Consider the following 24,606-nt stretch of genomic DNA (forward strand, 5'->3'; position numbering starts at 1 on the left):
GACTCCAGAATGAGAGATTGACTGATCCATTTATTTGCCAAAGATTTACGCCAAGTCTACTGTGGGCTATAATTGCCCTTTTCTCTTTACCCAGCCTTATAGGCAAAAAATAAGAGGTAATACAACAGAATCAGTTTTAGTTTCATGTTGCTTATATCTGGCACATCCATTTCCATTTGATTTTTTTTTTTTCTTAAACATTTATTAAGTACTATTTTGGGGTTAGGCAGTTTCTCATTGTGAGAGCTTTTTCCAAGGACAAGGCAATGGTGATTTGCTCAAGGTCACACACTGGTAACAACAAATTTTGGTGCTTGACCATTAAAATCCATCCTCTTCTCCCTGCATCATGCTCCCCTGTGAATGGGACTACTTTAGCGTCATTTCTTAGGTAGTTTCTGTTTTATACGGGCCTGGAGCCCCTGTGGGTTTCTAAAGCAGAAAGTGGTAGAGCTGCTAAAAGTTTGTGTAAGCAGCCTCGGGAAACAGATCTTTAGTAAGCTCAGAAACCAGTTAGGGTGGGGTGATTTCCCAGTCACGTGGTAGTAGTGTGGTGTCCTGGCAAGAGCAGGAGCTGTGGGCTTAGGCTGACTGAATCCCATCTCTACTATTTTCTAGCTCTTTGACCTCAGGCCCTTCACTAAGCCAGCCACCACCACACCTGAGCCTTGGTTTCCTCGCCTGAAGAAACAGGGAATGGTGTTACCTACCTGGCAGGGTTGTGTGAGGATTAAAAGGGTAATGAAATGTCAAGTTCCAGGTATGTAATAGGCACACCGTTAATGTCACTGTTATATAGCTTGGGTAATCACTTGGTGAGGAAGCTGTAGGAGGAATTTTTTATGGTTTCTTTAAATCCTGCAATTCTCTGACCTCAGTGCCTCCTAAGAAGCTCTCTGTGAGATTTATATCTGACTTTACCTATTGAGGCCCATCCTGGCTTGCTTATGCAACCTTGTTTGAAAGAGGTGGCTGAATTCCCTTGTGGACAAGGTGTTTCATTCAGTGTCTCTCTGTTTTTTGGTGTTTACTGAGATTCTCAGGTTTCTAAGTAATTTCAGCCTGAGACAAGTGAGTAGGATTGATGTCTGGCTGCTTTAACACAGGTGTTATAAACAAGATTAAGAGGTTGTTGAAAAGATATCAGTGGAGCTCTGGGGCAAGCTTTCTGGAGTTATTCTAAATTGACAGCTAATGGGTAGTTTGTCTTGATGGCTCTCTCTGAGTTGGTTGTAACTGACTAGAGATGCACCCACAGAGGAAATCTGCTTATGAAAATTCACTTTGCCTTCATTTATAAGAAAGTAAAGCTATTATAACATGTAACAGTGTCTTTGCATGTGCAAAAAACTATTGTCTTTACACTCTTTTAAGGTACTTTTTTTTTTTTAAAGGCAGTCAATTAGGTTTTTTTGATGCCATAAGCCTGCCAAGCCTCAAAGGAAACTTTAAAAAGGAGAGAGATAGTTCAAAACAATGATTTTATTCTATTTATCTAATTTTTTCTGTATAAGACAATTATTTTAATTATCTTAACCCTTTGTAGATTTTCTTATTGCCCAGCAAGTTATGCATTTTGCATTATTTGGTCTACTACATGCTATTGCTAGGAATCTGAGTATCCTAAAGTGATCTTGAAGTGAGCAGTTATTAGTTTGAAGTCATTTTGCAATCAATTTTTTTTTTCTTTTTTGTCTTTTGAGGGCCACGCCTGTGGCGTATGGGGTTTCCCAGGTTAGGGGTCAGATCGGAGCTGTAGCCTCCGGCTATGCCACAGTCGCAGCAGTGCCAGATCCAAGCCGTGTCTGTAACCTACACCACAGCTCATAGCAACACCAGATCCTTAACCCACTGAGTGAGGCCAGGGATCAAACTCGCGTCCTCATGGATACTAGTCAGGTTCATTAACCACTGAGCCATTGACAGGAGCTCCTATAGTCAATTTTATAACCCTCCTGAGAGAGTTGTAGTTGTGGGGAGAGAGCTTGTAGAATTTGTAGGTGGGCAAGAGGCATTCACCTAGGCTACCAGAGAATTCCTTTTGATCATATTCCACTTGGCCAGATGTTCGGGGTTCTCTGTTTTCTGGGTGGAGGAAATATTTCTGACTCTAAGAGTAACTCATTTACCATCCTTGTCCTTATTGGGAAGAGAAGTATTTTGCTAACTGTAGGGGTTTGTAAAGCTTCTAGAAATAGTCAGACCTCTGAGTTGAGGAAAATAAAGTGCATCTTAGGCAAAAGCAGACATAAAGCCATCTCTTTTCATTGTTTTGATGGACTCATCAAACAGGCATGTATTGAGGCCCTAACACCATATACTTCATTCAAGCTCAGAAAGATAGGTCAGTTGGCACTCTGGTGCTGGAAAGTATGTTATAAAAATCATGCTGCATTTTCACACTTTAAAGTGTTACCCCTACTGTTGAAAAAATATTCTTTTTAACAAGATACTCAGGGTAAAGTTTTATGTGAGTTCTGTCCTCCTTGATGTGGCAGCTATTGTGTAGCAGACTTGTGCGGGTAAGTTTTAAGCTTTAAAAGAAATAATGTAGCAGCTGATGTCCTAGGCTCCAGAGATCAAAACCATGCTGGAACCTTTAAAGAATTAAGGAGCGGCTGTGGAAGACATAGATTTTGTAAATAAATGCAATGACTCACTCTCACTTTCCATCTGGTTCTCACTCATTCAGTCCTAAACCATTCAGTATGCTCTGAATAGTCCCCCCTTGCTTTTTTTTTTTTAAATCTTCACTCTCTTCTTTCCCTTCTATCCTCCTGCTAGTGTTTTTCCCTCAACCACTCCTATTTGAAAGGGGAATGCAGTTTTGAGTCTTGGCTATGACCTCAGAGGCAACTTATAGAAAAAAATAATTAAAGATTTCCTTGCCCCCACTTTAGTCTTAATAAAATTGCCCATTGCTAGAGGCAATATTCCACTGGCTGGGACATCCTCTGTCAGCGTAATTACATGTACCAGGTATGCCATGTCCATGTAACTGGCAGAGCTGCTAGTGGCTGTATGCATAGTCCACCTTTACCTAGTTTCTGTGACATACACTTATAAAATATCTTACCTTTGTATTACTCTAAATAGTAAAGTGAATTTATTGTGTCTGAGCCTTGATCTAAAAATAGAAATAATTTAAAATAGCTTTGCCATATTAATTTGTTGTTTAATATTTAAAGATTCAAAGTGGACTAGTATTCATGGTAGGTACCCCTGGGTTCAGTGTGGGTTCCCCAGATGATCCGAGTGAGGGAGATCTTACTGAAATCTCCATATAGACAGATGGCAGTAGGCTCTTCTGGCTCATGAACTTCTAAATGGGCACAGAATAACTGTAGGAAAGAGCTTTCCTGGCTAACGGCATGGGCAGAAAAATGGCAGGAGGGATTTTGAAAGATGATGGCCAGGGGAAATAATACAAATCATGCCTTTGAGATGATAGTTTCTGAAGTTGTGACTAAGGAAAGCAGATTGGGAGGTTGTATATGCTGACTGCTCCTGCAAAAGCGAGAGTTAGATTCTAGACCCAGCTGTATGGCCTCAGGCTCAAGTCTTGTTACTTCCTTGAGTCTTAGTTTATTCATCTGTAATTATGAGGTCTTTGTTTGAACCTGAGTTTTACTATTCTTATCCTCTGAATATCACTTGGTGTCACCATTAGAAAATTTGCTAAGCCATATAGCCCAGGGTGGCATAATATGATTAAATATGTAGATGCAGAACAGATAAATTCTGCCTGTTTGCAGTTATCTAATGATCCAGGGAATTCTGAGGATATGTATGCATTGTTTACATTTGCTAATAGTGAATTATGATTCTTGGGTAGTTCATTGGTTTGGCTGTCCTCTTTCCTTGTCTCTCATTGATTTAGAACCTGGGTTAAGTAACTGCTATGAGCTGGGCACTGTTGGGTGTTAGCAGCAAAGGTCAGATCTCATGGCGCCTACCCTTGAAGACATAGCTTATGATTTAGTAGAGGAAATGGAGCCTTATTAATGCATGTGTAGTATGCATTTTTAAAAGGCTGAGTAGGACTCCTCTAGCTGGAGTAAAAGGGGAAAGGAAGGTGATCTGTTCATGGTAGCACTAAATGTGTTTTCTCCATTCCAAGGCATCATTTGAATAACTGAAGGTGACTCTTAGGTCCCTCTCCCAATCTTCTCTATTCCCTTACTGGTTTTTTTCTATAGCAAGATTCCAGACCCTATACTATGCTGCTCATGCAGTATTGAGATTGTAATATTTCTTTTATTTTTAAAATTTATTTATTTTAATTGAAGTATAGTTGATTTATAATGTTATGTTAGTTTCAGGTGTACGGCACAGTGATTGAGTTGTGTGTGTGAAAAAAAACTATATATATATATGTATATATTCTTTTTCAGAATCTTTTATAGGTTATTACAAAATGTTGAATATATTCCCCTTGCCGTATACCAGGTCTTTGTTGATTATCTGTTTTATATATAGTAGTATGTATATGTTAATCCCAACCTCTGAATTTTTTCCTACTCTTCCTAACTCTTTGGTAACCATAAGTTTGTGTGGGTCAATTTCTGTTTTGTAAGTTCATTTGTATCTTTTTTTTTTTTTTTTTTTAGATTGCACATATAGGCAATATTGTATGATTTTGTCTTTGGCTTACTTCACTTAATATGATAATCTCTAGATCCATCCATGTTGCTGCACATGGGAGTATTTCATCCCTTTTTATGGCTGAGTAATATTCCGTGTGTTTGTGTGTGTGTGTGTGTGTGTGTGTGTGTGTGTGTGTATGTAAGTAACCTCACATCTTTTTTTCATCTGTCAGTGGACATTTAGGTTGCTTCCATGTCTTGGCTACTGTAAATAGAGCTGCAGTGAACACTGGGCTGCATATATCTTTTCTTTTTTTCTTTTCTTTTTGTCTTTTTGTCTTTGCTATGGCCACACCCATGGCATATGGAGGTTTCCAGGCTAAGGGTCTGATCAGAGCTGTAGCCACCGGCCTAGCCAGAGCCACAGCAACATCAGATCTGAGCCTCGTCTGCAACCTACAACCACAGCTCATGGCAGTACCAGATCCTTAACCCACTGAGCGAGGCCAGGGATCGAACCCACAACCTCATGGTTCCTAGTCATATTCGTTTCCACTGCGCCACAATGGGAACTCCATATATCTTTTCAGATTATAGTTTTCTCCAGATATATGCCTAGGAGCGGGATCGTAAGATCACATGGTAACTCCATTTTTAGGTTTTTGAGGAACCTCCATACTGTTCTCCACAGTGGCTGTACCAATTTACTTTCCCACCAATAGGTTCCTTGGTAGGAAGAGGGTTCCTTTTTCTCCATACCCTTTCCAGCATTTATTATTTGTAGACTTTTCGATGATGGCCATTATGACCAGAGAGGAGTGATACCTCATTATAGTTTTGATTTGCATTTCTCTAATAATTAGTGATGTTGAGCATCTTTTCATGTGCCTGTGGGCCATTTGTATGTCTTCTTTGGAGAAATGTCTCTTTAGATCTTCTTCCCATTTTTTTTTTAAATTGGGTTGTTTATTTTTCTGATACTGAGCTGTGTGAGCTGTTTATATATTTCAAGTTAATCCCTTCTCAGTTACATTGTTTGCAAGTATTTTCTCCCATTCTGTAGGTTGTCATCTCATTTTATTTCTGGTTTCTTTTGCTGTGCAAAGCCTTTTTTAAGTTTAATTAGGTCCGATTTGTTTGTTTTTGTTTTTATTACATTACTTTAGGAGACAGATCCAAAAGTATATTGCTGAGATTTGTTTCAAAGAGTGTTCTGCCTATGTTTTCCTCTAGGAGTTTTATAGTATCCAGTCTTAAATTTAGGTCTTATAATTTGAGTTTATTTTTGTATATGGTGTTAGAGAATGTTCTAATTTCGTTCTTTTACATGTAGTTGTCCAGTTTTCCCAGCACCACTTATTAAAGAGACTGTCTTGGAGTTCCCTTCATGTTTCAGTGGTTGACAAATCCGACTAGGAACCATGAAGTTGCAGGTTTGATCCCTGGCCTTGCCCAGTGAGCTGTGGTGTAGGTCACAGACACAGCTTGGATCTGGCGTTGCTGTGGCTGTGGCGTAGGCTGGCAGCAACAGATCCAATTAGACTCCTAGCCTGGCAACCTCCATATGCTGCAGGTGTGGCCCTGGAAAAGACGGAAAAAAAAAAAGAAAAAAAAATACAGAGGCTTTCTTTTCTCCATTGTATATTTTTGCCTCCTTTGTCATACATTAATTGACCATAGATGTGTGTGTTTATTTTTGAGCTTTCTATCCTGTTCCATTGATCTATATGTCTGTTTTTGTGCCAGTACCGTACTGGTGGTGGTTGTTGTTGTTGTTTTTTCATCTTCATGGTTTTATTTACTGTGTGATTTTTAAAAATCTTTTTAAATTTTTAAAAAAATTTTTGTTAAACTATAGTTGATCTACAAGGCTGTGATGAGTTCTACTGTACAACAAAGTGATTCAGTCATACATATACACATATCCATTCTCTTTCAGATTCTTTCCCACGTAGATTATTGTAGCCATACTGTTTTGATTGCTGTAGCTTTGTAGTGTAGTCTGAAGTCAAGGAGCCAAATTTCTCCAGCTCCGTTTTTCTTTCTCAAGATTGTTTTGGCTATTCAGGGTCTTTTGTATTTCCATGCAAATTAAAAAATTTTTTTTTTGTTCTAGTTCTGTGAAAAATACCGTTGGTAATTTGATAGGAATTGCATTGAATCTGTAGGTTGCCTTGAGTAGTATAGTCATTTTAACAATATTAATTCTTCCAGTTCAAGAACACAGTACATCGTTCAATCTGTGTAATCTAAAGTTTCTTTCATGAGCATCTTAGAGTTTTTGGAGGATAGGTTTTTTGCCTCCTTAGGTAGGTTATTCCTAGATATTTTATTCTTTTTGATGTGATGGTACATGGGGTTGTTTCCTTAATTTCTCCCTCTTTTGTTATTAGTGTATAGAAATACACTGGTTTCTATGTATTAATTTTGGATCCTGCAACTTTACTGAATTCATTGATGAGCTCTAGTAGTTTTCTGGTAGCTTTAGGATTTTCTTTTTCTTTCTTTCTTTTTCTTTTTTTTTGTTTTTGTTTGTTTGTTTGTTTGTTTTGTTGTTGTTGTTGTCTTTTAACAGCTGCACCTGCGGCATATGGAGGTTCCCAGGCTAGGGGTCTAATCAGAGCTGTAGCTGCTGGCTTATGCCACAGCCACGGTAATGCTGGATCCTTAACCCACTGAGTGAGGCCAGGGATTGAACCTGCAACCTTATGGCTCCTAGTTGGATTCCTTTCTGCTGCACCTCAATGGTACTCCAGTACCATGTCATCTGTTTAAAAAAATGACAGTTTTACTTCTTCTTTACCAATTTGGATTCCCTTTATTTCTTTTTCTTCTCTGATTGCTGTAACTAGGACTTCCAAAACTATATTAAAGTATTGAGAATGGGCATCCTTGTCTTGTTCCTGATCTTAGAGGAAATGCTTTCAGCTTTTCGCTGTAGAGTATGATGTTAGCTGTGGTTTTGTCATATATGACCTCTATTATGTTGAGATATGTTTCCTCTATGCCTACTTTTTGGAGAGTTTTTATCATAAATGGATGTTGAATTTTATCAAAAGCTTTCTGCATCTATTGAGAAGATCATATGGTTTTTATTCTTTGATTTGTTAATGTGGTGTATCACACTAATTGATTTGAAGGTATTAAAAAATCCTTGCATCTCTGAGATAAATCCCACTTGATCATAATATGTGATCATTTTAATGTATTATTGGATTCAGTTTGCTAGTATTTTATTGAGGATTTTTGTGTCTGCGTTCCTCAGTGATGTTGGCTTGTATTTTTCTTTTTTTGTGATATCTTTGTGTGGTTTTGGTATTAGGGTGATGGTGGCTTCAAAAAATGAGTTTGGAAGTGTTGCTTCCTCTGCAGTTTTTTGGAATAGTTTCAGAAGTATAGGTGTTAACTCTTCTCTAAATGTTTGGTGGAATTCTTGTGTGAAGCCTTCTGGTTCTGGACTTTTGTTTGTTGGGAGTTTTTAAATCACAGATACAATTTCAGTACTTGTAATTGGTCTATTCATATTTTCTGTTTCCTTCTGGTTTAATCTTGGGAGATTGTACTTTTAAAAGAATTTTTTCATTTCTTCTAGGTTTTCCATTTTATTGATATATAGTTGCTTGTAGTAGTCTCTTATGGTCTTTTGTATTTCTGTAAAGCATGGTGGCTAACTCAGTGCTACGGGATTATAGCCAAATTGGATATTATGTTTCTGATATTGCACCCTTTATGTCCAGTAGGTTTTAAAAAAAATAAGTTGGCCATCCTGTTGAATTTGATGTTTACTAAAACCATCAGCTCCTTCCTGAATGAATTATTTTAAAGTCGTATCTCCTGGGACTTTGTACATTTTCTATTTTTTTTTTTTAGTTTTTTTATTTATATTTATTTACTCAATGAATTTTATTACATTTATAGTTGTACAGCAATCATTACACCCCAATTTTGTTTGCTGTTTTGAATTTAAACAAAGGACCTTGCACTGCTCATACTCTTTTATTCCAGCCAATTGTGGATCTACCTATCTGTACTACCATTCACCCACATTTCTCCATCTGCCTGCTTCCATGACTTTGTGAAAGATCTTGTTGAGAAGAAGTTGACCTGTAGGTATTACAAACCCTTAACCTTATCAGTCAGCAGTAACAATATCAAGGGACTACAACCACTTGGGCCTGACTTGTTTCACGTAATTCCTTGCTAGCCTCTAGTGGTCTCCTTTTATTTCCCCCAATGGTCTCCCTTTATTCCCCCCTAAGTGTGTGCATAACCATACTATTTGGCCGAATTTACTTCAGATCTTTTTTTAAAGGAAGAAAAATATTATAAATACCATTGAAGTGTCCTGTGTATCCTTCCCTAGTCCCATTTCATTGTATACCCCTCCTTAATCCAATATATTACCTTTTTTAGAAGCAACCACTGCCCTGAATTTGGTGATTATTATTACCATGGATTTTTTTAAATGATTACTGCTTATGTGTACATCCAGTGATCATTGAAATTTTTAATATGCTCCAGTGAACATTCTTTAAACACCTCCTTGTACATATGTCTGAGAGTTTCTCTAATGTGTATATACCTAGGAGTAGAATTGCTGTGATGGTCATGGAATATTAGTATTATTAGGTAACACCAATTAGCTCCGTACTCATTTACACTCCTATTAGCATGTTTTAAGTTTGTTTTTCCATATCCTAACCAACACGTGGTATTGCCGGACTTCACTTTTTTATTTTTTGCCAATCTGATGATATTCATGGTTTGTTTGTGCATTTTCTTAATTTGTAATGAGATTGGTCCCTTTTTACCTGTTTATGGGCTACTCCATATTTTTTCTTTTGTAATCATAAATATGATTATATTCTTTGTCAGAAGCTGATTTTAAGTAATTCTAAAAGTCTGTTGTATATATAGGACTTTGCAGTTAGCAGTCATTAAAAAGAGATTGAACCCAAGACTCTGTGTTCTTTTCAAAGGGCTGTATTATTTTATTTAATCTTACTCTCTTTTATCTTACTAAAGACAGTCCTGTGAGGTAGCAGAGCAGGGGCAGAACATTTGTATAAATGCAGTCCTGGTAAGTCAAATGACTTATCTAAGATCATGTGACTTTTAAGTGATTCACTTGAACCCAGATTTTTCTGATTCCTGTTCAGCTGCTCTTTGCATTGTACTATGTTGCTTCTTTTAGATCACTGCAATTCTGCTGTTGTTCTTGGATTGATGTCTAATGTTCCCTCCAGCACCTAACAGAGTGATGTTCTGCTTCTATTAGCCTAGTAAACACTTCCTAAGTGAATGAATGAATGATCATGGTTCTGGTGTAGCTGACAAAACATTCATAATGTCTTAAAATGGAGGTATTTTACCTTACAATGATTTTACGAGTACCTGCCTCTGTTGGGCTTGAAAAATAAAGAAACCGAATCAACATTCAGCTTTCTGATGCAGCTGCAGAATTAATCAGAGAAGATGTCAGAGTAAATCATGGACGCTAAAGAATAGTTTGTACTTCCAAAAAGGAAAGCTCCACACCCTTTGGAAGTGAGACGAATATATATTCAGGCTTGAACAAGGAGTAAGAATTTTTTTGTTACGAAAATTGATTAAGTAGAGTCTTCATGACTAGTGATTTAAATCATAAATCACAGCCATGTTACTTGGCAGCCAATCAGATTATAGATCATAAGTGAAACCTTTGGTGATGTTAGTTTTTGATACATTTATTCCCTCCCCCCCAATTGGGGACACTGATAAAACCATATTCTCCAGTAATTACTGTGGTCTTAGTACTTGTAATTTTTTAAATTGGGAATTAAGTAAATGAGGGTTCAGTTTTATATTTGCAATGATTTTGCGTCGAGATTTTAAGGTGTTTTTAGTACCTGGTTTTACTTCCAGAAAAAAAGGTGGTAACTTGCCATGATTAATTTTTTAAAGCTTTAAATCTTGCCGAGGCATAATATATAATTGTATATGAATATCTGGAGTTGTCACTCAGACATTTTATAAAAATATGATGATGATCCCTTTTATTGATACATCACTTTATAATTCATGTAAGGCCCCTTTGTAAGATGGTTTAATCATCACAACAACCATTTAAGGCAGGGAGAATTTTCTGTCTCTGATGACTCTGATCCCTAATTATGAACTTTGGCTGATGGTAGTTGCAGCATTAGAGATTGTGAGCTTTTTCAGTTTTGGTGCCTTAAGCAAATTTGTAAGGCAGCCCTGATGTTAACTTTGGCAGGTTTCATGCCTGCAAATATTGATTGAGCCAGAAGCCCTAGTTGTAAAATGTCACCAGTGAATGTGCAGCCCGCAAAGGCAAGGGAAACTCATTACTGCAGCTCATCTGTAACTTCTGGGTCAGGCCACTCACTACCATCTGGTAAAAATGAATGTTTGAAAACTCCTTTTTATTCTGACAAAATGTAATCAGGCGAGGTTAACAGCAGATGATTTCTGAGCACTTCGAATTGGTTAGACCAACCCGTCCACAAGCTTGGGTTTGTGACATTCCGTATGTCTGATTATCTGAAGAGGTATGAGTAAGCTTTAAAATGATGATATCCCAAAATAAAAGTAGGGAGGAATTTAATTATATATATATATAATACCTCCCTTTCTTTCCTGTGTTGCATGCACTTTTTCCCCCTAATCTTTGAAAGTGTTTATTTTGAAAAAGAAAAGGCAGTGAGAGAGGAAGAATGAAATAGAATTACTGTCTTAAAACAATCTAAAAATTTTTTTTAATGTGAGAGTGAGACTAAACCTATTTTATATCACTTTAATGAGGAAGATTAGGGATTAGGGAAGAAAATTGTAAATTTAAAGTTTTCTCATGAATTCTCTGAATGATCCAGAAATGGAGGGGCACAATTTAGGGAGGAGGTTACTGGAGTCCTGGTCACCGAAAGTGTTAGGAAAGCCGCAGCGTCTGCCTAGCAGAAATGTTTTAAAGGTGTTTCAAACCTCAGAAAGATGATTGAATTCCCTCAAGGCTTCCTACAAGTCTGGATGTCTCTAGTGCCTCAGAGTTTTTATAAGAGGTTGTGAATCCAGATATCGACAGGCATTTTCTGTAGAATGAATCTCAATCTCTCAAAATTTCTCTCAAAATCAGTTAATCAAATCTCTTAGTTTCTCTTTGTCTTGTCTTCTTTCTCTCATAAATGTGGGAGTTAAAAACCCCAATTCAAAGAGAAGTATTACCAATTACATAGAAATGTGCTTATTTGTTGTCATTATGTCTTTTCTAAATCGTTGGCTACTAAAAGGTGCAGCTGGGGGTGGGCCTGTCAAATATTTTGACATTAAAAAAGGGAGCCTCATTTTGAAACTTATTAATGGTCAATACCCTTCCAACCTTGCAGTTCTTTGATTTTGAGTCAGGTGTGTCAAGATACACGTATTGTCTTCTGTGTGCTAAACGTGATTAGCACTTTAGAAATATTGGCCTTTGTGCAAAATACATATGTGTCTGCACGAAAGTGATTGTTGTTCCTAGTTTATAGGTGGAGAAAGCTCAAGCCTGGCATGCATAAGTTACTCTCCAGGGCTGCTAGGTAGAGGGACCAGGATTTGAATTTAGGAGAATCTGACTCCAAAACTCATTTCTCCAAACAGGATATTACCATTGCAAACAGGTTGGGAATGACTAGTTACTATGGCGAAGAAGGAAGAGCAGTATATTGGGAATTAGAATTATTGCCCACCACAGTCAAGTTGCTTAAACCCACTGAGCTCAGATTTCTGTTTCTATAAAGAGAGGGATAAACTAGATTATCTCTCTCAGCTCAGATTTCTGAGTCTTTCCCATTTTTGATTTTTAGGAAACAGCACTTCATGCTCCTACTTGGAAGGCCCTTTTCTGAAGATATGTGAGCTGCTTGGTGCTAGAAGAAGAATTCCTCGTTTATTATAAAGTTTATAGAGGATTTCCTTTGACTTTGTGCATTTCTTTAATAAAATTGAACATATTTTTTTTCCTTCCACTAACGTGAAAGTACATTTCATGAAAATCACTCCATGTCTTAGCCATGTATCTTGGAATATTGAGCTAAATTTAGATATTCCCCCCACAATACACATTTACTTTGTTATAGCCTGGTACAAATATGCTCTTCTCATTAATAATTGCACTGTGTATTTTCATAATTTATCATAATGATACCATTATTGTTTATTATAGATGTCCCCTTTCTCCCCTCCACCCCCAAGTCTAATTGAGGTCGAGACAGACCATAAATGTGATAATATAGATTGCATGCTCAGAGGAAATGGAGTTGGTTTCGTAGTGGAGTTTTAATTTAGGATTCGTTCTGGTGATGTAGCCTCTTCCTATGGTACATTGCTTTGAGCCCAATATAACTGCACTTCCCCACAGCCCCTCATTATAGCTATAGCTTCTCACTGCTTTTTAATTAAGAGAGAGAAAGAGAGAGAGAGAGAGAGAGAGAGAGGGAGGGAAATGAAACCTAAAGCTTAGGTTGGATATTGTCTGGGTACGCAGGGAGTGTCCTAGGCAGATTGCTTATTTAATTTTTTAACTCTTTCAAAGCTTTCACGGAGATGGCTTGATTTCTGTTTCTAGGGGGATAGTTATATATACACCATCCATCACACCTACACTAGGCTTCAAGATTTTTGGAAAGTAAAGGTAAATCGATACATCTGTATCTATAGATTCTTGGAGCTTCCTATAGGCTTTTGAGCAAGTGAGACTCCTTTGCGTATCCTAGAAGGGGTACTAGCTTTGTGGATGGATGGTGGCAAATGCGTAGTGAGCGTTTTTTTTTTTCTGCTCGCCATCTGTTGGGAGTAAGGCAGGGGATGTAGAAAATTGTGAAAATCCTTAAAGGCTGATGTTCTAGTACATCAGAAGTTAAGAGTTATTTATTTCTGCTGTGGGCAGCAGAAGCAGAGAAATGACTTTATTAGGAACAGTTTCTTTTGTCATTTCTTCATCTTGAGGGATTCCAAGCACCTTTCAGATACCAAAACAAATTAATCTCCAAAGGTGACTGGTGAGAATGGCTTAATCCTCTTGGGACTGGTTGTGCAAGACACAGGGAGAGCATAGGCCTGAGCTGTTGACCTCTCTGACAGTCTGTGAGTGTTATGTTCCCTTTCCGGATCCAGAGCTCTTCTGTAGTGAAACCAATTTGACAGCTCCTAGTTTCTTTCCCACTTAATGTATTCGTGCCTTGTTTTATATAACTGATCATTTTCTCAGTGGTGCATATTGGTAAATATAATTTAGAAGTTTATTTCTGGGTCACAGTTTTTCATGGAGATCTTTCATGAATAGAACTTCAGCTTTGTCCATGTTTCATTGTGTTGCCAGAAAGCCAGTTTCATTTTAAGTTATCAGGGAAAAGTTCCTTCAGATGACAAGTCCCTAGGTCTGGGGTGTCTGTTATGGTAGCCACTGGCCCATGTGGCTGTTGGGCACATGCAATGGGGCTGGGTCCGTACTGAGATACACCATGAGGGTGAAATACTCCACCAAATTCCAAAGACTTAGTATTAAAAAAAAAAAAAAAAAAAAGGTAAAATACCCCATTAGTAATTTTTATATTGATTACATGTTGAAATGATAATACTTTAGATATATTATTAACATTAATTCTGCCTGTTTCTTTTTAATTTTTGCATTTTGGCTGCTAAAAATTTTAAGTTACATCTATGGCTTGCATTATATTTTGATTGGAATGCCGTGTCCCAGACGATTCAGCCCCTTGAGAGCAAAACAATGTTTGTCTTATTTACACATATTTTCCCCAGTCCCCAGCTCAATGCCTTTATATAGTTGGCACTTAATTTATATTCATTAGAGAAATGAATTTTAACCTTTATTATTCAAAATGGTCAGATTTCAGAAATGAATGGGACCTTCTCTGTTTGGAGGGTTAGTATCAGAAAAAGAATAGAATCGAGAAGTAAAGAACAGAAGTTCTACTTCGCGGGAGGAAAACAGTGAAGTAAAATGTATCACGGCCTTTTGGCAGCTGATGTATATCTGTTGGGAAGGAGGCGGGAGCTGAAGTGCTTGTGAAGGAGCCGTGTCAGAACATCCCAGTGGATTTTGCTGTGCTCTGCCACGGAGTCGTCCTCCATAGAGGAGCGAACCTGAATGTGCTGTGTGAGGGGGAAGGAAATTGGAGACCCAATGGCTGAACCTGAAGGTTGCCCTCTTAGGGATGTGCGGAGAGTCTTTCTAAAGGTTAGCAAAGCTATTCTTGTCTCAGGAATCCATTTTGGTCCTCTCTATCCCTGTGTCCCCATTTATTTATTTATTTTTTGGCCACTCCTAAGGCCTCTGGAAGTTTCAGGCCAGGGATGGAACCCACACCACTGCAGTGACCTGACATTGACAATGCTGGATCCTTAACCTCTAGGCCACCAAAGAACTCCTGTTGGTGTCCATGTTTAGCCATTACTCTAATGGAAGCCTGGGACTGGTACTGGGCCCAGCTGATTACCTGAGGAAGCTTCTAATCTTGGCATTCATTAATAAATTATTTGTTGAATGAAACAAATGGTTTAACAAATATTATTTTGACTTCGCCCAGGTATTGTATGACTAGTGTGTATGGGTATGTGTTCTTGCCTGAAAAGCCCACAGGTCTGTCTCAGGGTCCTAGCATCGTGAAAATTGGCCACCTTTCCAGAGATCAGTTTCAACTTTTAGAAGGCACCAGATTGTCTTTGCAAGAGTTTATTAAAGGATCTCAGACATCCCATCTCACTGCTTACAGAATAGAACTGTTAACTACTTCTCATCTCCAGAGATGGAGCGAAGATTAAAAGAGCTGCTCCACATTCTGCAGAAGGAAAGTGCTATTTCATTGGAAATTATTTGTGGTAGAGATGAAACTCCTCCCCACCTTTGAAATGTTTTACAGAAGAAGATGAGAAGATGTGTTCAAAAGAGACATTGGCATTGTTCAGTCTGTTTTGTATTTCTTAAAATGTGGCAATATTTAGCTTTCTCCTTTTAATTGTGGTTCATTGTCTTTTCCCTCTGCCCTGAGATAAACAATCCAGAAATCTCCTCTCCGTGGAGAACTGTGGAGCTCATGCTTTGACTTGGCTGCTGCAGCAGGCTCACGCTAATCAGAACCACAGCAGGGCTTGTTTTATGAGCCCGAAAGAATTAGTGTTCCCAGGCGGCTGAAGTTCCTCACCTGCTGGGGAGCTACAGATTTCTAGTTTGAAGCTTGCCCTCCTTTAGGAACAAGCTACCTCCTTCCCCTTCTCCCATAAAAACCGCTGCCTCCTTTCTGCTTGTACTCCATGGTTACTGGCATGTTGATTTCTTTTTGTTTCTTCTTCTTGTTTTTAGAGTATATACCAGTAATGGTGATGGTAGATTTTTGTAATTTTCATATTTGTGAAAATAGAGTGTGATCTTATGAAATTATAGTCTACCCCAGGGAGATGCAGGAACAGAGTGAAAAATAGCAGGTGGTACCCCACAAGCCAAATTGTCTAATGTGAGTTTTCTAAGCAATGTCATATGCTTAGACTTACAGAAGCACCTGGTATGTGGAACCAGCAGGGTGCGTGAACATAGAGGGGAATGACTTTGCACCCCTGGGACAGTGGTGTTCAGTAACTTTGTGGGTTGTAAGTCACAAGGTGAGATGCGTAATGTGTATAATAGAAATGTGTCTGTTATCACCAAACCGCTTAGCAGGCTGGCCGTGAATGCAGCATTTTCTTTGCTTTGGTAGTAACGTACCACATTGCACCTAGTACGCTGTTGGTGTGTGCAGTGATTTTAACAGAGAACAAAAAGCTCATCAAAGAGCCTAACATGAATATTTTGTGTTGGGGAAGACAGAATCACGCAGATTAACTAACTCACAGTAATGATTTTATATATTTTTTTAGTGAAAGAACTCTATAACGTTTGCTATAAACTTCCAGTTATACGAAAAATAAGTTCTGGAAATCTAATGGGTAGCAGAGTGACTGTGGTTAATAATACTGTATTGTTTACTTGCAAGTTGCTAAGATCTTAAATCGTCTCACCATCAGGGGTGGGGGGAGGTAATGATGGGACGTGGTAGAAGTGTAAACAAACCTTATTGTGGTAATCATTTCGCAGTACATACGTGAGTCAAATCATCATGCTGTACCCCTTAAACTTACACAGCGATATACGTCAGTTATATCTCAAGACAGTTGAAAAGTGGTTAAAAATACATACAAAAGCATCTTTTTTGAAGTTCACAGGGAGAGAAGGGTTATAATCTCCACTTGCAGATGAGGCAAGTAAAGCTTAGAGAGGTTGAATGACATGCCCGAAGTCCCACAGTAGTATCCGTGGGAAGAGTGGGGATGCTGGGCTGTTTGATGTCTGGTGCAGAGCTCTTTCTTCTCAGCTCCGAAGCCCATTTCAGTAGTGCCTGGTTTTATGCCGATATAATAGCAAGCGACTGTAAAAACTCCCCCATGGATTGCACCGTCAGAGGCAAAGCCAAATGCTAACAGGATGGTGGAAAAAGCCCTGGACAAGGAGTCAGGAAGTAGCAGTTCTGTTTTCAGTGCTGCTGCTGGTTTTGTGACCTTGGGTAATATTTGGCCTCTGGGCCTTACTCTACTCTTCTGTAAAGTAGGAATTCAGAGCATTATAGACCCTCGGAAGTTATATATGCAAAATTCTCTATGTGTACTACTTGTGAGTGACGATAATCTTTGACCTGAATTAAAACCCTGTACTGAGGGATTGGTGTTGGGGATTGAATCCTAACTAGTAAATTGAGCCTAACCCAGTGGCCCCGTCTCAAAGTGGCTTTGTTTCCTGTGATTTCTGTATATAAGAGACCTTTTGTAAAGTGCTAAACTTTGGTATTGAAAAAATTCTGTAACCAATAAAAGTCAGCTACCTTGTAGATGACTGAAATCACATGCGTAGACTCATTGAGGGTCTGAAAAATAACCAGTTAGAGCTTTACGTCGTCTGGGGGGAGAAATTGTATGCTCTGATGTTTTCTGTCAGGAAATTCTTGAAACCTTTTGGAATATTTCGTGTGTATGTCCTTTTTTACATCCTTTTCAGCTCTAAAATCCTATTTATTTTATTTTTTTTTCTTTTTCTTTCTTAGCCCAACAGGGGCACAAAACGTCCCCGGGATGATGAAGAGGAAGAACTAAAAATGCGTCGGAGACAAGCTGGTCCTCGAGAGCGGGGCCGCTACCGGGAGGAAGAACTGACTGTGGTGGAAGAAGTGGATGACGACAAGAAAAGGCTGCTTCAGATTATTGACCGAGATGGCGAGGAGGAAGAGGAGGAGGTAAGGTGGCAGGGATGGGCTGGGAGCAGAGATGCTTGGCTCTGACACAGTATCTATAGGGTGTAATTTGGGGCTAAATACTTAATTTCTCTGAGCTTACCAACTTAATCTGTAAATGGGGTTAAGAATACTTATTTCAGTGTTGACATGAGGTTAAGTGGGATAATGAAGTTGGGAAAGCGTTTTGCAAAGTATAAAGACCATTCCAGATAGAGTTTTTAAATAATTCCGGATTATGTGTTATAACCGAGGCCCAAGCGCTGAACTCTGGGGCTGTTGGTGTCAGCTGAGGAGGGTCAGGGAGGCTTCCTAACCTGTACTGAGGACACGTAGAGGGCACTCATTTTTAAGTACAGTTAATAGTCTTTGAAAGAGGATTAGACTTTTATCAAACAAGTGGAAGAAAGGCCTTTCAGGCAGTCGGAATGGCCATGGCTGTAGCCCTGGAACAAAATTGAAGTTCAAGGAGGAGCTAAGGGATTAGGTATTTAGATGTGATTGAAAAAATACGGTTTAGGGAAGGAGATCCCCAGGGCCCTCTCTGTTTGCTGTCCCTCAAGGTGCCTTCGGGCCTTTGCACTCACTTTTGCCCCTGGACCTTTTCTTTTTTTGGTCTTTTTAGGGTCACACCCGCAACATACAGAGGTTCCCAGGCTAGGGGTCAAATTGGCGCTGTAGCTGCTGGCCTACACCACAGCCACAGCAACTCCAGATCCGAGCCCAATTTGCGACCTACACCACAGCTCACGACAATGCCAGATACTTAACCCACTGAACGAGGCCAGGGATCGAACCTGCATCCCCATGGATCCTAGTCAGATTTGTTTCCGCTGAACTCCCCCGGACCCTTTTTTCACTGCCGTGCCCTCTGCTGGCGTGCTCTGCTTCCCCTAATGCTTTACATGGCTGGTTTCTTCTCATTCTGGTCTCAGTTGAGACGTTTCCTCCTCAGAGAAGTCTTTGCTGTCTCTGAGGTAGCTCTGCAAGTCTTTCTCTCATTCTCTTATCCCTTTTTTCTGTACATTGTCTTCACAGCCCTTATCATGATCTGAAATTCCTATTTGTTTATTTCACTCCTTTGTTGTCCTCTCTCCAACCTCCTTTGAAAACAGGGACTGGCTCTGTTTTGTTCACAGTTATATCTCTAGCACTCAGAGCAATGCCTAGCTCTTGGTGTAGGCCTTTAACAAATATTTATTGAATGAATAAATGAATGAAGCTGAAAAGAATGGAGATAAACTATCCGTGATTAACATGACCTTACCTTTGTGCCTTGTTAAATCCTTAAGGATGTTATTTCCGCAACTTGTATGTTATTTCACTCTGGCATTTTGTTCAGTATGAATTATGGAAATAGATTCTTAAGAGCCAGCTGTTTTTTGGTTTCCTCAAAGACATGATGCTAAGTGCTAAGTTTGGATCAAGAAAATGAAGCTGGAATGTGAATTTGAGAAGGAAAGAAAAAATTGTTCATTTTCCAAAAAGGTCTTTACTGTGTCGTGACAGTAACTCTCTCCTCATTAGGATTTGCACCAGTGCTCATTTGGGGGTCTGCCCCTAAAAGATGGTGGCACTTTGGAAATCTGTGCTGGGAGACAGTCCTGAATCACCTCTCTGAGGGCAGCAGCCCTGCCAGCCGTAGACAAACAGTGTGTGTAGCCCTTCTTCGCTTCCTCCCTCCCTCCTCCCCAGCTTCTGCTCAATCTGTTAGCCCTGCAGCAGCAGTTAATTGGCAGGTATAATTCCCGTGTCGGGCAAGGCTGGTACTGGAGGATTAGGATAGTAGCTGTCATGGGTAAATGCTTTCTAGCCTGGGAGACAGAAATGCAATGTGGGACCAGCCCTTCTGTTAAGGGACAGGGAAAAAGAGATCGCTTTGTAAAAATGACACATGGAAGGCTACAAGTCCAGGAGTTATTTTCTCACTGCCACCAAAGTCCCATTTGATGAAAAACAAGTGATGTTTGCCCTGGTAAAGTCACGTGAGCTTGTAAAATATTATTGTCCTTTTTGTGCTACATCACCAGCATTCATCTTTCTGAAATCTCCCTCTGGTTTCTGACGTTGAGCTATTGGAGATACTGCTGTGGCCGATGACTAAGACTGATAATTCAGTTTTTCCTCAGTGCTGGAGAGAAATTAAAGGAGGGAAGGCCAAACCCTGGAGAGGCTGAGACTTTGGGAATCCTATGAGAGCTGTATTATTAACACGAATAAGGTGTTTTTTTTTTTTTTTTCCCCTGTTCTACAGGGGGGATAGGATATTAGCTAGGGGAAAGAAGAGCAGTGGATATTGAGAGGTTGCTGGAAAGTGATTTAACCCTTTCCTAGAAATTTGAATTATTTTAGTTAAATCCCAGTGGTTAAGTTTGGTACATTAACAGTAGTGCTAGTAGTTACAGTAAGAGTTTGCATTAATTGTGTCATATAGATTATAAAAGTTTTATGTACCTCATCTCTTTAAGTCATCATTATGACCTTGAAAGATAGAAATGTTTTCTCCCGTCTCTCCCTTCCTTCCTTCCACCAGGCAGTGTCATTGGAGAGTCAACAGTGATTAAGTCGACATGGGCCACCACCAGGGGCCTGGGGTGGGAGAGGTTATCTGGGCCAAATCCCGCCAGATCTTCCTCTTGTAGGTCATTTGAAGGGCTTGGGATTTGATTCTGAATGCCAAGTGGATGAATTCAGGAGGACTGATGAGGTAGAATTAATTAGCCTTGGTGAGGATTTAAAGATGATATTCAGCAAAGTAATGTTGCTTTGTGGCTAGTAAGTAGTGCAGCTAAGCCTGGGGTCCTGAGCCAGGGAGGGCGCTGACTTCAGTTTTTATCAGGTCAGGGATCCTCTCTCTAAAGCTGTAGATACTGGAGAGTGAGTGAGAGTCCAGCAGAGTGCCTTAGGTCCAGGAGTCATTGATAAAATCTAAGAAATGTGTCGAATGGCTAGAATGAATTTATAGGATCTCCCATTAACTCAACATATGAAAATTGAAATTTAGTAAAATAATAGCTAGCATTTTGGGGTGCTTAAAAAATTATGGGATGATTCACTGCTTTCGAAAAGATTCTATTTCCGGTTCTTTTAATAGCAGTTTCTTGATTGCTTTTAGGTGTGAGTTATGGTCAGTGACTATGAAGCTGTGAAGCTAGGAGTTGGGAGAGTGTTGAAGAGTCAGAGTGCATTAGAGCACATTACTTTTTTTTTTTTTTTTTTGCTACAATGCTTTATTTTCCATTTAAAATTTATCTTGGCTTTATTTTGCTTGCACTCAGGTATTTTGCAAAGTAGTGTTTTGAATATTTTTAAAATGTATATGTAATTGAAGTACAGTTGATTTACAGTGTTGTTTCTAGTATATAGCGTAGTACAGCATAGTACTTTAAACTGGAAAATAAACTGAGAAGAAATCATTTCTAAAATTTTAGTGTAGATTTCTGGGGGGGGAATGATTCTGTTTTCCAAAAAAAAAAAAAAAAAAAAAAAAATCACTTTTTTTTTTTTTAAACTTTATAGATTTTATTCCAGTGTGTGAAGCAAGAAAACTCTGTTTGGTCTACTAGCTTTTTTATGCTTCCTCTGGATGAAGTTACTCAACTCTTATTGTTATATCGGGATTCCAGGTAGCTGTCTGATTCCCTTCTCAGCAGCTAGCAAGGACTCGATACAGGAATGTATAAGAAACACAAAGCAGTGACTCTTGCTAATTAACAACCATTCTTACCTTTTGAGTGTACAAAAATGGGCTGTAAGTTGAATTTGACCTGTGGACCATAGTTTGCTAGCCCTTGGTGTGGGGAAAAGATTGTGGCCCACTGTCCACTGACTCAGGAGGGTTTGACCTTGAACAAGTTCTTCTAAACCTCTGGTTATCTTACAGGTACAACAAAAGAGAAGGACGAGATAACAGTTAAATACACATGTAATATTATTGATCACTCCATACCGTACAGCCTGCTCAAGAAATATTTGTTGAATGAGTGCATCTTTAATACCTTAAACTAAACTTCCTGTGCTAGACGTGAGATACAGTTTTTTTTTTTTTTTTTTTTTTTTTTCCTGCTATTTCTTTGGGCCGCTCCCTCGGCATATGGAGGTTCCCAGGCTAGGGGTCGAATCGGAGCTGTAGCCACCAGCCTACGCCAGAGTCACAGCAACGCGGGATCCGAGCCTCGTCTGCAACCTACCCCACAGCTCACGGCAACGCCGGATCGTTAACCCACTGAGCAAGGGCAGGGACCGAATCCGCAGCCTCATGGTTCCTAGTCGGATTCGTTAACCACTGTGCCACGATGGGAACTCCAGATAAAGTTTTGATGCAAAGTCGTTGTGATGTAGAGCCTCTTCCTAATGGGGGAGATAAAGCATGTACTGTGCACTCCACCCAGAAAGGTGAGCATGGCTCGTAAGAGCCGCGGGAAAGGAGTAGTGATAGTGAAGAAGAAATCACTTTGGACTGAAATTGTTGCATTTGTCCCTTTGCACCAGGAGGAACCACTGGATGAAAGCTCAGTGAAGAAAATGATCCTTACATTTGAAAAACGATCGTATAAAAACCAAGAGTTACGGATCAAGTTTCCAGACAATCCAGAGAAGTAAGGCTCAGTTTTGCTGTTTTTGCCCCTTCCCCTCTGAGGTGTTTTGTTTGCTATTTTCCTTTGGCTCTTTGTGTGTCTTGTCTGCTTCGGTTTCTGTGATTTGGCTCAGGAGTCCCAGGATGACCCACATGTTAGGGAAGTCACTGGAAGTACTCACAGGACTTGGGGGTACACAGTAGGACCAGCAGGGGGAAAGGACACATCAGGCTGTCTGGAGACGTTCAGTACAAGCTTCCTGGGTTTCTCCTTCCCACTGGGAGGAGTCAGGCAGACATGCCACTTTTTCCACCAGTGACATACATCATCACAAGTGCAGTGTTTCTGTTTAGGGAAGCCCATTTGAGACTCTGAGACAAGGGTATATCTCTTGAAGACAGATCATGGCATCATCTGCCCGGAGTAACTACCAAAATTCCAAACTCACAGAAGGAAGGCAGATGTTCAGTGTCCCAGGTAGGTCCCGGGTCCCAGCCTAGGACCAGGCCCTTCTAAACATCAGGCCTATTATGTTAACTCCTTTTTTTTTGCATTCTTCTCAAGGCCCAAAGAAAACCATGGCTGCCATTAGTGATAGCTTGACTGTGGAAAAAATGTCAAAGGTTTTGGGGTTAGACAGATAGGGGTGTGACTCCCACATGACCTTGAGTAAATCACTTTCTTAGCCTTGGGTGTCTCATCCGTGTCAAGAAATAGTACCTCCCCAACAGAGATTTTGTGAAGAATAAGCAAGATTAATGGAAAGTGTTTAGCTCAGTACCTCGCATATAGTAAATGTTCAGGAAATGATAGTTGATATGGTTGTAACCACTGTCAAGTGCTCTAATGAGGAATCTGATAACTTGCAATCAGTTTTGAATTCTAAGTAATTGGATTTTCTTATTTATACAAATTTTAATGTCCTAAATCTCTCTTTCCCTTCCTATCTGAAATATAAGTAGAGCTCTATGGGAGCAAGAAGGAAGAAGCCATGAATACCAAGGTAGGGGAGAGTGCTTCACAGAAGAGGTGGTATTTGAGCTGGGCCTTGAAGAGTGGTCCTTAGGCTGAGAAAAACATGGAAAGGCATGCCAGGCAATGTGACTAGCGTGAACAAAGGCACAGAGGTTTCAGAGGGCATACAGTTCTCGTGGCAACCTGGTATGGTCCACTGTGTTCTCTCTGTACCTTAGATGAGGAGGTGGGGAGAGGAGAACCTGGTTCCTGGACCCAGGGCCACAGCCCCCTTAGACAGTAGGAGTAGCTGGATCAGAGCTCAGCTTTTCTAACACCAGAGTCCTATCAGGTTTTGTGCTGACCTCTACCATACAGTAATTGAATTTGTCATACTTCTCTGTGTGTGTGTGTGATTATATAAATAATAAATGAATAGATTATAATCATAAAAAATACCAATGTGTATTCTATTAGTAGAATGAAAAAGGAAAGCCCTCCTTCGGTGCACTGACCCGCTTTCTGTTCCTCTAGAGATAGCACCTTGAACACTGCTGAGAATATCCTTTTTTTTTTTTTTTGCTATTTCTTGGGCCACTCCCGCGGCATATGGAGGTTCCCAGGCTAGGGGTTGAATCGGAGCTGTAGCCACCGGCCTACACCAGAGCCACAGCAACTCGGGATCCGAGCCGTGTCTGCAACCTACACCACAGCTCACGGCAACGCCGGATCGTCAACCCACTGAGCAAGGGCAGGGACCGAACCCGCAACCTCATGGTTCCCAGTCAGATTTGTTAACCACTGCGCCACGATGGGAACTCCAGAATATCCTTTTTAATTGTTTTCTGTACATTTATTTACATATATATGTAAATATACAATTTTTCTCCTACCTCAATCATACTATACATATTCTGCACCTTAATTTTTTTGGTTACATAACAGAAGATCTTTCAATGTTGTAATTGAAATGGCAGCCGTGGCCAATTTTCTTTGGGCCTTGAGAAGAATGCAAAAAAAAGGAGTTAATAATGTAATAGGTAACATGCATATTTACCTTATGTTTTGTGTCCAGTGCATAGTGTTTGATGGTATAGAGATGTTATGATTTATTTATTCTTTTTCTATAGAAGGACATTTGGCTATTTTAAATATTGGCTTTTATGAACAATGCTGTAG

The 24,606-nt window shown here is 39.6% G+C and overlaps 1 protein-coding gene and 1 long non-coding RNA gene across 7 annotated transcripts in view; both read left to right on the plus strand.

Moving 5' to 3' along the window:
* CTNNBL1 (catenin beta like 1) overlaps positions 1–24,606 on the plus strand; it is a 175,189-nt gene that overhangs the window by 17,168 nt on the left and 133,415 nt on the right. For all 6 annotated transcript variants that reach the window (XR_014831781.1, XR_014831784.1, XR_014831782.1 and 3 more), the window contains 2 exon segments: positions 17,711–17,899; positions 22,388–22,494. Coding sequence is in view for 2 of the 6 variants with exons in the window: in NM_001444303.1 (NP_001431232.1) it covers positions 17,711–17,899; positions 22,388–22,494 (296 nt within the window). In the remaining 4 variants the exon portion in view is untranslated.
* Positions 644–12,589, plus strand: LOC146395301 (uncharacterized). Its single transcript, XR_014832313.1, has 2 exons — positions 644–760; positions 12,428–12,589. It is a non-coding gene; the product is annotated as an uncharacterized LOC146395301 (long non-coding RNA).

Source organism: Sus scrofa, chromosome 17, assembly GCF_054392235.1.
Source record: "Sus scrofa isolate SSC_HxYL_T2T_F1_AM1 chromosome 17, Sscrofa_HxYL_maternal_Yorkshire_Landrace_v2.0, whole genome shotgun sequence".
NCBI lineage: Eukaryota > Metazoa > Chordata > Mammalia > Artiodactyla > Suidae > Sus > Sus scrofa.